This window comes from Microcaecilia unicolor, chromosome 3 (assembly GCF_901765095.1).
Source record: "Microcaecilia unicolor chromosome 3, aMicUni1.1, whole genome shotgun sequence".
In the NCBI taxonomy this organism is placed as follows: Eukaryota; Metazoa; Chordata; class Amphibia; order Gymnophiona; family Siphonopidae; genus Microcaecilia; species Microcaecilia unicolor.
In genome coordinates this window covers 263731348-263744290 of record NC_044033.1, presented here as the reverse complement: position 1 = coordinate 263744290, position 12943 = coordinate 263731348, and the positions used below count along the sequence as shown (strand labels likewise).

At 44.7% G+C, this 12943-nt stretch overlaps 1 protein-coding gene across 1 annotated transcript in view; it reads right to left on the bottom strand.

The window, feature by feature from the left end:
• Nucleotides 1-12943, bottom strand: part of UST (uronyl 2-sulfotransferase) — a 461975-nt gene that overhangs the window by 145859 nt on the left and 303173 nt on the right. The window contains exon 5 of the mRNA XM_030198046.1: nt 3043-3196. Within this exon, the coding sequence (XP_030053906.1) occupies nt 3043-3196 (154 nt within the window). The remainder of the gene's footprint in view (nt 1-3042; nt 3197-12943) is intronic.

The window sequence follows — 12943 nt, the reverse complement described above, 5'->3', positions numbered from 1 at the left end:
TAAAAAATGGAACTTTTTGCCTCACAGTGTCTAAGTACTATTCGGTAAATATGTGCACATCTTGCATAGCATATTTTACAAGTAGGCTTACACATAGGTGGCGTCTAGGCGGAACACAGGTGGGATGTACATAAGTTAAACTTATGAATACTATAAGGGGGAAATTCTATATATGCACGACCACCTAAACTTCCGGAAATCACTAAAAACTAACCTATTCAAAAAGGCATACCCTGCCGATCCAACTTAAATGCCTGATCTCCGCGACACAACAAAACTAAAGCACGTAATGGACATAACTCAACTCTTCCGTTGTACGATTCCCTAATTGTGACTGTGCCACATGAACTTTATCCTACCACAACATCACTTTGTATTTGTTTTCACCAGAGCCGGCAAACGCCTCTCCGGTACTATGTAAGCCACATTGAGCCTACAATATGTGGGAAAATGTGGGATACAAATGTAACAAATAAATAAATATATGGCACCTTAAAAATCGGCGCAGTAAAACCACGTGGTTAGCATGATTCTATAAACTATGCCTAAAGTTAGACGTAGTTTTTAGAATATGCTCAAGCGCTGTTCCTGTGACTTAAATTTAGGCACACCCATTTAGGCCACCTAAAACCAGGCCTAAATACCTGCGCCTAAGTTAGGCGCCGATCAGGTGCACTCTATAATAGTGCGCATAGTTTTTTAAAATGTGCACAACTCGCCCATTCCACGCCCATGACCACGCCCCTTTTCAACTGTGCGCATTAGAATTTACACGCACCGTGTTATAGAATACTCCTCAAAAGTTGTGTGTATATTCTAATTAGAGCCAATTAGTGTCGCTATTTGATTCAGTACCAATGATCAGCGCTGATTGGCTTGTTAATTAATTAAGTTGTGCACTTAATTCGGCCATGCGACCAAATTAGCATGCAAAACTTAAGGCACCATTTATAGAATTTGGGGATAAATGCATATCTCTGACATTTAGGTGCAAACTTGTGCCTAACTACATAAGTATGTATATACCCAGTTATGGGGTCCTTTCACTGAGGTGTGGTAAAACGTGGCTGTAGCACACTCTTACGTGGGTCTTTCCTGCACGCTAAGGCCATTTTAGCGCAGCTGTGAAAAGGCTTATTTTCTATTTTTTTGTATTAATAGCAATGCTCTAATATTGCCATTAGTGCACTACCTTTTTTTATCTTTTAATTACCGCATGAGCACTTACCACTACCTATTATGTAGGTGGTAAGGGCTCACCTTTATCCATGTGCTAACCTTTTAGTGCATGGTTATATAGATGCACTAACTGGTCAGCGCAGGAAAGCCTACTCTCTGCTTCCAAAATGCCCCCTTAAAAAACAGACAAGTTTTTTTAGTTTGTGGGTAGTATGTGCATATTTGTAAATTACTATGGGACACTTGAGTGTGTCGTACTCAGGGCTTTGTTTGAGGGGGTACTTGAGGGTACTGAGTACTGGCACCTTTTCTATTGTCTGCTAAAATTGACCCATGGACCCCAAGTTTTAATGAAAGAGCTCAGGCTCTACACACCAATTCTGCCTTGCCATAAATTCTGTGACTGGTTGCAAGGGGCCTGGCTATTGTGGGGTGGGCCCAGGGGTGTGCTGGTAAATTTTTAACAACAGGCTCTTTCTCCGGACGTAGCCAGCTCTGCAGTTGGAAGGGCCAGGGGTGGCGGGGGGGGGGGGGGGGGTAGCAACACTTGCCTCTCTCTCCTCCCTCCCTTTGTGCGGGCACGCTAGGCATACCTTTGCTGGCAGCCAATAAATGGACTGCCACCACTCCCAATGTCTTGCTCTGAGCAGCATGCTGGAACTTCTCTCACATGCTTGAGAAGTCCCAGCCTGCTGCCCAGAGCTGGAAACAAGGAGCGGGGAGCAACAGTAGTCTATTTAATTGGCTGGCAGGGCTCATCATTCCCACCAGCAAAGTAAAAGATAATTCAGCAGGGGGCCCAAGCCCACATTTTGGGAGCCAGTTGTTAAAGTAGCCATGGAGGGCCCTACTTTAACAACTGGCTCCCAAAATTCTTAAAAACTTAACAACCGGCTCTTGCGAGCCTGTGAGAGCCTGCTTCAGCACACCACTGGGTGGGCCCCTCAGTGATCACCCCACTCTTGAAGGGTGGTCTAGCATTTGAGTACCGGCACCATTTTCACTAGAAAAAAATGCACTGCTGGTATTTCACTTTTAGCTGCGTTAGACACACATTAGTGCCTAATGCAACTTAGTAAAAGGACCCCTATGTTAGTATTCTATAAAGAAAAGTACACGTCTACTTTATAATCAGTTGCCATATTGGCACACTGTAACAGAATTACCTCTACTACTACTACTATTTAGCATTTCTATACAAGGCGTACGCAGCGCTGCACAAACATAGAAGAAAGACACCTCCATTTATGTGTGGTGAAAAAACATAAACGCATCAACCTGCTACCACCATCCCTAGAGTACAGCATGGCGGTGGCAGCCTTATGTTGTGGGGATGCTTTGCAATAGCAAGGAAAGGGAGACTTTTGAAAATCAAAGGAAAAATGAATGGTACAAAGTATAGAGAGATAAAAGAGGAACATCTGCTTCATTCTGCCACAGACCTTGCACTGGGGAGGAGATTCACCTTCGAGCAGGACAATGATCCTAAGCACAAAGTAAAAGCAACAATGAAGTGGCTCAGCAAAAAGAAAGTGAATGTCCTTAAGTAACACAGTCAAAGCTCAGAAGAGAACCTAATGAAATGTTTGTGGCAAGACAGCAGAATGTGAAAAATGAACAAGGTGTAAAGACGTTTACAACATACTGTCTAATGAAGATGAATGTGATGTTGGAACCACACTGGATGATGCAAGCAACTCTTTTCAAATGCATCCTAAAATAAATTACACTAACACAAATGGAAATTTTATCTTATCAAGCAAATGTGAGAAATCCAAGAGGAGGCAAAATTCTACATGACAAATCTTTCTGCTAAGAGACAATATTCTGTGTTTAGTAGTTCGTAGAAAAAAAAGAACTTACTAGATATCTCTCCTCTTCTTTCATGCCTGGGGTGCGGATCATGTGATTCTGCTCACCTCTCCAGTCTCCAAATCGGCGGAAAAAATAGTTTGATAAGAATCTATTTATCGGATCTCTAATAATATTGATGTATACTGGCTGCTCCGCTCCAAACCTGGCAGGGACAAAAATATCCAGATGTTTTCAACTGCACGTTTTAATCTCAAAATTCACTATGAAGCAAAATTTCTCTCTCCAAATGGAAAAGCCATTTTAAGACATTTGACACTCCTTGGGTTCATAATTTGGCATTAACAGGAGAGCAGAAACATTATCTGGGATATCATCATACGTGACCATCTCTGGGAAAAAGTGACTAAAGTTGCAGATTCCAAGTGTTGAGAACGGCTGATTTTTCACATCACTGGTCCATAAGCAGCCTTAAAAAGTTACGTTTAAACTTCTGTAACTTTTTTTCACATAAAAAGATGAGGATTGGACTGTTATATTACAAATTGTTTTCTCCACTGCAGAGATGGTCACATTTGTGATGGAACAGAACACACTGCAGGTCACGAAGAACACCAACACAACAATAATCTTCAAAGTAATTTATTGTTGCACACAATGGGGATTTGCTCTCATTAAGAAGCCTGACATGGCCATGTTTCACTAAAAGCTGCATGGGGCACTTCCCTCTTTCAATGACTCAAATCCACACACGTCCAAAATGGCAGAGATGTCACAGGCAACATGACATTTGGTGAAACCTGGCCACATTGGGCCTTTTATGAGATCAACCCCCATTATGTGCAACAATAAACAACTACTTTGAAGATTATTATTGTATTGGTGTTCTTCATGATCTGCAGTGTGTTCTGTTCCTTTGGAGTTTAGATCTGTGCTTCCCTTGTATTGTGTATCAAATATGATTGGGCAAGAGTTCAACTCATAACGAGCAGAACAAATAGACACCATTATATTCCCCATTAAATTGTTTTGCTAGTTTTGCTTTGAAAATACGCCTTTTTCTCTACTCATATCTCTTATGTAGTATTTATTTATTGTTATTTATTTAAAACATAGATTTGCCATCAATCCAGTATCATAGTTTCAATGCTGCAGAAACTGCTTCTCTCATAGATATACACTGGGCTATTTTGGGGAGGAATTTATCTCAGTGGAATCCCCAGTCCGATCTGGTCTGTTTTTTAAATTTGATGTGTCTTTCCATCATTTTCCCCCCGCACACCAAATTTTATCTTTCCTTTTAAATGTTTGGAGTTGTTTTGCCCCCTGACAAACAGGCATGTATGACCCCTTACTCACTGTCCAAATTCCACCCTTGAGAATGCTCACCTACAAAGTACTATAAACCATCAAATATTGGCATGTACTTAAAAAAATACCACATAGCTGAAAAATGGTAATTTGCATACATTCTTGCTGACTAGATCTAGATGGCTCCTTATAGAACTACCCCCTTAATGCAGGAATTAGCATGTACTAAAAGCATAGACCCGCACTAACAGCATAATAGCTTAACTCTTTATTTATTGAGATTTCTTTATTGAGATTTAATAATCACTTTTATGAAGAGATTCACCCAAGGTGCTGTACAACAGGTACAGTTTGATGCAAAACTTACAACTGTGTTAACCGCATAACAATAGTAAAATGCCCAAAGATAAGCATAAATACAACCAATGAGGCTGTTACACCCCTCACCTGATTCAGGATGCCGCTAGAGTCCTACAGCATGCCGTGCCTAAGAGTCTTCTGAGCCTTTACTTCCTGGTTGCTGCACTTCCCTTCTATAGACCTGGATGGGACACTCACAGATTACCTCACTTCCTTAGCAATATATAAGGTAGTGTTCTACACTCCTCCAGCACTTTGGCAACAGCCTTCCAGAGTTGCTCTTACTCCAGTGTACTGGCCAGTTTCTGCTTCAAGCCCTGTATGTTCCTGCTTGTTCCACCCGGATTGTTCCTGCTTCCAGCCCTGCTCGCTCCAGTCCTCCAGCCCTGCTCATTTCAGTCTGCAGCCTTGCTGTCCCAGCTACTCCCTCACCTCAACTCCATTAGGTCAGCCGCCAAGAACTCTTTTAAGAGCCAACCCCAAGGATTCTTTTAAGAGCCAACCTCTAGACTGCCCCTATTGTGTTCCTGCCAGTCTGCTAGGCACTATTGAGTCCTACGCTTCAGCAAGTTAGAGTCAGATCCTGCTTTTTCCAGGTCCTGGGCTCTGCCAGGTGGTCCCATTAGCAACCATGGACGAGGGTCTGTGTGGTCCTCATGTCACACAGGTAGAGGCAACCTCATCATGGTCCAAGGAACCGTGACACTTTGCCGAAGCCATGAACTCAGCTGCCTCTTCAGTTCCTCCAGGACCTAGCCCAGGTGCTTCAACAACAGCAGGCTGAGTTACAACTGATGGGAACCCTTGAGGGCCTGCCCTAGTGGTTCCACCTCTGACTCCACCTGTGCATCAGCCTCAAGTCAACTACACTTCGATGGAGACCCCAAGGTTTGCCAGGGTTTCATTAATCAGTGCATGATGAACTTCAAACTGCAGCCCACCAGCTTTCCAACAGACCGCATCAAGGTCATCTTCATTGTCTCTCTCATTTCTGGGCAAGGGCTGGCATGGGCGTCCCCCCTGTGGGAGCAGGATCACCTGATTATGTCCAGCCTGGCAGACTTCCTCACCCATTTCTAGCAGTTGAATGAGCCGGGGCACTCCTCCTCGGTAGCGTCTGAGCTACTGTGCCTCGAACAAGGGATACTATGGGTCAGTATGCCATGTGGTTCCGGACCTTGATTCTGGAACTTCAGTGGAACCAAGAAGCCCAGGTGGCGGTGTTTTGGCAGGGTCTTGTTGAGTGCATTAAGGATGAGCTTGCAGAACGGGACATGCCGCCCAATCTGGACAACCTCATATTCCTCTGCATTAAGATTGATGTCCATTTCCAGGAGAGGGCCAAGGAACGTGGCGATCGAGGCCGGCCCATATGTTTGGCACCTCGGTTTCAGAAGCTGATACTTTCATAGGCTTCTCCCATGGTGGCTGCCCCGGTGGAGGTGGTTCCTATGCACATGGGGCATTCTCGACTCTCCAAGAAGAAGCAATGCTGTAGAGGGCAAAACCTCTACTTATACTGTGCAGACTCAGGAAATTATGCCATCAGCTGTCCCAAGAAGCAGGGAAACTCCAAGGCCTAGGGTTGGTGGGGGAGGCACCCTCAACCCCCATCACAATACCAGTCACCCTCCAGTGGGGAAACAAATGAATCTTGGTTCAGGCCTTCCTTGACTCGGGGGCTGCTGGGAATTTTGTGGACAAGCAGCTTATACATCAACACAGCATTCCCATACATCCCCTCCGGAGACCACTTTGTATCTTCTCAATCTATGGAGATCCACTGCCTGGCAATTATAATTAGCCTTCTCTCTCTCTCCAAGTGGACCTTTTGACCAGGAAGACAGAGTTCTACGTATTCCCTAAGCTGGTTAACCAGATCGTTCTAGGACTTCCCTGGTTACAAAAACATGAACCTTATGTCGACTGGCAATCCGGGGGCATTTTGGCCTGGGGTCCGACCTGCTTTCATTCCTGCCTCATACCAGTGTACCTTCGGCTACATCTGGCAAGTTGAGCCATGCCTGCTTCTAGGTTTTCCTGCAGCATATGGCTCCTTCACACATGTATTTTGCAAGAAGCAAGCCAAGACCATACTGTCCCTATGTCCAAAGTTGAGATTGTTCTTACCCTTATTTGTTGCCTGGCCAGTTCCTGCTTCCAGTCCTGCTCATTCCAATCCTCCATCCCTGCTTGTTCCTGTCTGCAGATTTGCTGTTCCAGCTACTCCCTGGCCCTCCCCAAGGGCTCTTTTAAGAGCCAACCCCAAGGGCTCTTTTAAGAGCCAACCCCAAGGGCTCTTTTAAGAGCCAACCTCTAGACTGCCCCTGTCATGTTTCACCAAGTCTGCTAGGCACTGCCTAGTCCTACGCATCAGCCAGTCCAAGTCAGATCCTGCCTTCTCCAGCTCCCAGACTTTGCCTGTCAGGAACCGTGGACAAAAGGGCCTGTGTGGCACTAGAGCCAACGTCATCATAGTGCAAGGGCTCACCTTACCCAACCTTGACAGAGGCAAATTAAAGTGTTATAATTTCCATGTTAACCTTCTAATGCAGTATATGGCGGGGAATGGCTAAAAATGGGCAGCTGTAAGTTACTGCACATTAACCATTAATGCAATAGATAACATGGCAAATTACGGGCTTCTTTTACTAAGTGGTGGTAAGCCCAATGTGGGCTTACCGCTCGGTATACAGGAAGTACCGTGAGCTACCGCAGCAGCCCGGCAGTACTTCCCACCCCTAGAGCACCGTCATTTCCGGCGCTACAAAAATGTATTTATTTTTGTAGCACTGGAGTATACCCGGCGGTAACGGGCAGTGCTGCCCTGTTACCGCCAGGTTAATGTGGGAGTCCTTACCGCCACCTCAATGGGTGGTGGTAAGGGCTTACCCCCAAAATGGTCAGGCTTCAAGTGCTTTACTTGCCACCTGGCCATTTACTGTCAGAAAGCAAGACTTCCCTTTTACCAGCTGCAGTAAAAGGGGGCCTCGACGCATGTATAAAACATGTGCCCAGCACCAGCCTCCTTTTGCCGCAGCTCTGTAAAAGGGGTCCTAACATCCCTGAACAGGGGATAGCTAGCTGCATGACATTATCTGCAACAGATAATTAGCAGCAGGTATTTCCTCTAAGTTGACAGCATGGAAAGATGCAGGGAACAACTTCAGAGGTTAATTCAGTATTTTTGCAGTTACTGCATATTAATATTGGCAATTAACGCATGTTAATGGAAAAACCTTACCACACACTTTACTAAATAGGGCCCACAGAGAGAAAAATTGTTAGTTAAAAAATACTAATGAAAGGTGCTTTAAATGTTAATCCATATTTACAAGAATGGATTATTTTATTTCTGAACCAGAAGAATTTACAGCAATGATATAGTCCAATGATTCCCAATCCTGTCCCAGAGGAACACCTAAGTAAAGTGGATTTTCAGGCTTACAACAACTGTATGCAAATCTCCCTTCATGCATATTTATTTTATTAATCTTGAAAACTCAACTGGCTAGGTGTGCTTCCAGGCCAGGGTTATGAAGCACAGATTTAATTTTCCATAATAAATAAGAATGAAAGAATAAGCTGGGAGAAAATTGAGAAATCACAGGCTTTTCAGCCATTTCGTGCAACAGAATGGAAGTGAAGACAGCCAGACTGCAGGAAAAAGTCAACCAACCCACTAAGACCAACTAAACTAGACAGCGGAGTCCAGTACATTGTATTATTTATCATTCTGTCTTTAAAAGTGCTGGCAGATGTATTATATAGCTAAAGTTTTAAAAAATATGATTCTTCCTGGGTAGATGATTTATGCGATGGTTTATTTTGCCAAAGTTGTATGATTTTCCAGATTTTCACTTCTGCCCTCACTGATTCTTTCCCTCTCCTTGATTGCCAGATAATGTGAATATGATGAAACCTTTTGCAACACGTGATCTTTGCAGATGTGCATCCAGACCCTTGCTAAGGAATTAACTTAGCTAAGTAACTTAATTTATTTATTTATTTACAGCATTTATATCCCACATTTTCCCACCCATGGGCAGGCTCAATGTGGCTTACATCAATCTAGCAACAAACATTCAGACACATTTCAGCTGAAGAGGTTGGTGAGTAATTACAGAGGGGAAGAAAAAAGAAAGGGTAGTAGAGTTCAATACGTCCGTATGATAGCTACAGTTCAGGAGTTATTGATGCAATGCGGGACTCTAGCGTAAGCTTTTCCAAATAAGGTGGTCTTCAGAGATATTCTGAAAGTCGGATGATCGTAAGTAGTTTTTACTGATTTAGGTAATCCATTCCACAAATGAGCGCTAATATAGGGAAAGGTGGATGCGTAACTGGTCTTATACTTGAGGCCAAAACATGTTGGGTAGAGGAGATTTAAATACGAACGAGATGATCTGTGAAAATTCCTGGGTGGTAAGTTGATAAGAGTATTTAAAGGATATTTTCCAATCTACCTAATTTTCAAAGTACCAGCTGACTTTACACCTGCTTTTTGGAGGATCAAACTGTAACGGAAGATAATGAAAGCATATCTGAAAATACAGTCTACACGCATTATATTCTGAACCCTTCTATCTGGATTTACAAACTGAGGACTGTTTACCCCCTAATTTTTCAAAAGTGACCAAAAATTACATGCTCAAATTTGGGCGCCTGCCCAATTTGCATGCGCAATTTAATTAAATAATAAGCTAATTAGCACCAATAATTGGATTTTTAACAAGCAAGTATTGGCACTAATTAAATTTAATTGAACTTTACTTGCATACATTTAGGTACTGGATTTACACCTAAATTTCACATGCAATCTGAAAAAGGCGGGCCGGAAATAGGAGGGTCTTGGGTGGAATGGGGGCATTCCTAAAATTAATGCGCATTGTTATAGGATATTGGGGCTATGTGCCTAATGAAGGTGCATACATTTGCACCACATTTCAGTTGGTGCAAATGGACGCACCTAAAGTCAGGCACGATTCCCGGGCGTAAATGCTATTCTGTAAACTGAGTCTAACTTTAAGCGTGGCTCATAGAATAGCGCTTTTTTTCAGCATTGTATAACCAGTCATCATGACTACTCTGTAAATAGGCACCTCAGTTTAGGTGACCTGCCAGCTTATTTTCGAAGGAGATCGCCGGCCATCTTCCGACACAAATCGGGAGATGGCCGGCGATCTCCTGAACCCAGCCAAATCGGCATAATCGAAAGCCGATTTTGGCCGGAGCCAACTGCTTTCCATCGCGGAGCCGGCCAAACGTCAAGGGGGCATGTTGATAGGGTAGCGAAGGCGGGACGGGGGCATGCTCACGAGATGGCTGGCTTCGCCCGATAATGGAAAAAAGAAAGCCGGCCCTGATGAGCATTTCGCCAGCTTCACTTGGTCCCTTTTTTTTTCAGGACCAAGCTTTAAAAAGGTGCCCCAACTGACCACCGGAGAGAATCGGGAATGACCCCCCCCCCCCCCTTACTCCCCCAGTGGTCACCAACCCCCTCCCACCCAAAAAAAAAGATTTTTTTGCCAACCTCTATGCCAGCCTCAAATGTCATACCCTGCTCCCTGACAGCAGTATGCAGGTCCCTGGAGCGGTATTTAGTGGGTACAGTGCACTTCAGGCAGGTGGACCCAGGCCCATCCTCCCCTACCTGTTACACTTGTGGTGGTAAATGTTAAGCCCTCCAAAACCCCCTGTACCCACATGTAGGTGCCCCCCTTCATCCCTAAGGGCTATGGTAGTGGTGTACAGTGGGTTTTGGGGGGGGGGGGCTCAGCACCCAAGGTAAGGGAGCTATGCACCTGGGAGCTATTTTTGAAGTCCACTGCAGTTTCCCCTAGGGTGCCCGGTTCGTGTCCTGGCATGTCAGGGGGATCAGTGCACTACAAATGCTGGCTCCTCCCACGACCAAATGCCTTGGATTTGGCCGGGTTTGAGATTGCCGGCATCGATTTCCATTATCGGCGAAAACCGATGTCGGCCATCTCAAACCCGGCCATCTCTGACATTTGGCCGGCCCCAACTGTATTATCAAAACGAAAGATGGCCGGTCATCTTTTTCGATAATATGGTTCGGAACTGCTCTTTGTGGCACCGGCTAAACAGATGGCCTGCGCCGTTCGACTATGCCCCTCCTAATGTCATGCACTTAGCACCAATTCTGTAACGGTATCTTGGAACCAAGATTCATGTTATAGAATGTTAGCATAAGTCAGCATTGGCGCACCCAAGTTTAGGTGCACCTTCTTATGCCATGATGACAATGGCAGGTGTAAGTTGGCATGCCTAGGTGCGCTAAGAGATGAGAATAATTTATAGTGTTCTATTAACTATGTGCATATCTGGAAGACACACCCATGGCCCGCCCATGTTCCACCCACATAATATGCCCCCTTTGCAGTTTGGCGCTATGGCATAGGATAGCGCCTAGTGCACAAATGTACCTGTCAATTAATGGCACCTTTGATGCATGTAAGTGGCCCGTACCTCTAGGCGATAGCTTATAGAATTGCTCCCTATTTTTTTTGTTACATTTGTACCCCGCGTTTTCCCACTCATGGCAGGCTCAATGCGGCTTACATGGGGCAATGAAGGGTTAAGTGACTTGCCCAGAGTCACAAGGAGCTGCCTGTGCCTGAAGTGGGAATTGAACTCAGTTCCTCAGGACCAAAGTCCACCACCCTAACCACTAGGCCACTCCTCCACTCTTTATAAAATAGCTTGGATAAACTGGAAGAAATTGCACCTAGACTGAAGCTGTAAACTTTTCGAACTGCTCAGGAGCAGGCATATTGGTAACATCAAAAATCATGACTCTGCCTGCACTCTACCCAAACTTTGCCACTAATCTTCAAAAGGGACCCTCCATTTGTGAGCAATGAATATCTTGGTAGCCTTCCCTTTTACAATTTTCTTTTTTTTTGTTTGTTTGTTTTGTTTGTTTATTGCACTTACAATTTCATCAAAGAAAACATTCTTTGATTAGGAAAAAAAAACATTAGCAAAGAAATATCTACTAAAAGTAAGATTACAAAACAATTTTAAAAGATTATAGTCTTATTTATTTATTCAGGAGTCCTTTTATAAAGGCGCATTAGGCTCTACACGCGTGCAGTGTGTGGCAAAATGAGACTACTACCAGGCTACTGCACCCCTTGGATGTAATTTAAGATTTGCCACGCACCTAGGATGATTTATTTATTCATTTCCTCCCACACGTGGCCTTTTGGGCGGTAATCGGCAGTTGGCGCAAATTGACTGGTCACCGTGCGTTTAGCATGTGAGCCCTTAGCGCTAGATCAGTGGGTGGCGTTAAGGGTTCAGACCGGTTTTAGGCGCACGCCGGTTTCAGTTTTAACGCATGCCCTTTTCCCGTCCCATTAAAAAAAAGCCTTTTTTGCAGACGCGGTAAAAACTGGCCCGGCGCATGCCCATAACACACGCCTACACTACCACAGGCCACTTTTTACTGGGGTTTAGTAAAAGGACCCCTCTGTATTTTAGCTTGTCCTCCCAACAATGCCCAGAACATGATACAAAGATTACATTCATAATAATCCTATATAATAATTTGCACCTCCAACATTCCATGTCTGGCTGCCTGGGTTCGTAACATCTCCTGGCTGCCTGGGTTCGTAACATCTCTTGACATCAGCCAGCCTCCAGCGTTCCCTTCCCCCTCACTGTCCCGCCCTTGCATCAAGACATAATGACATCAGAGGGCGGAACAGTGAGAGGGAAGGGAACGCTGGAAGCGAGCTGACGTCAGGAGGGATGTTACAAACGGAACAGAAGTCAGCGCCAGCCGGCCAGAGAACGTTCAGGTACAATTCGAGGGGAGGAGAGAATCGCGGAACATCAAGGGGAGGGAGGGAGGAAGGGAAGGGGAGGGGAGGGCATGGCAGAGGAGAATTGATGGACATGGATGGGAGGACAGTAGAGGAGAGAATCGCGGGACATGGATGGGAGGGCAGGGAAGAGGAGAATCGCTGGACATGGAGGGGAGGGGAGGAAAGAATTGCTGGACATGGAGGGGAGGGCAGGGGAGAGAGAAAAAAAAAGCTTACATGACAGCCTTCCTAGGGCCCGTTTCATTGTTGAGGAAACGGCCATGGTTCCACTAGTAAAACATAAAACAATGCAATAGTCCACAACAAGGGGAGAACTAGAATCAGGAAAAACCACAGGAAGCTGGTAAACTAAACAACAACAAAAAAAAGAGAAAAACTAGGTAACCCAGCAATTCAACTACGTGTGTCCAACTCGCATCAAATTGACA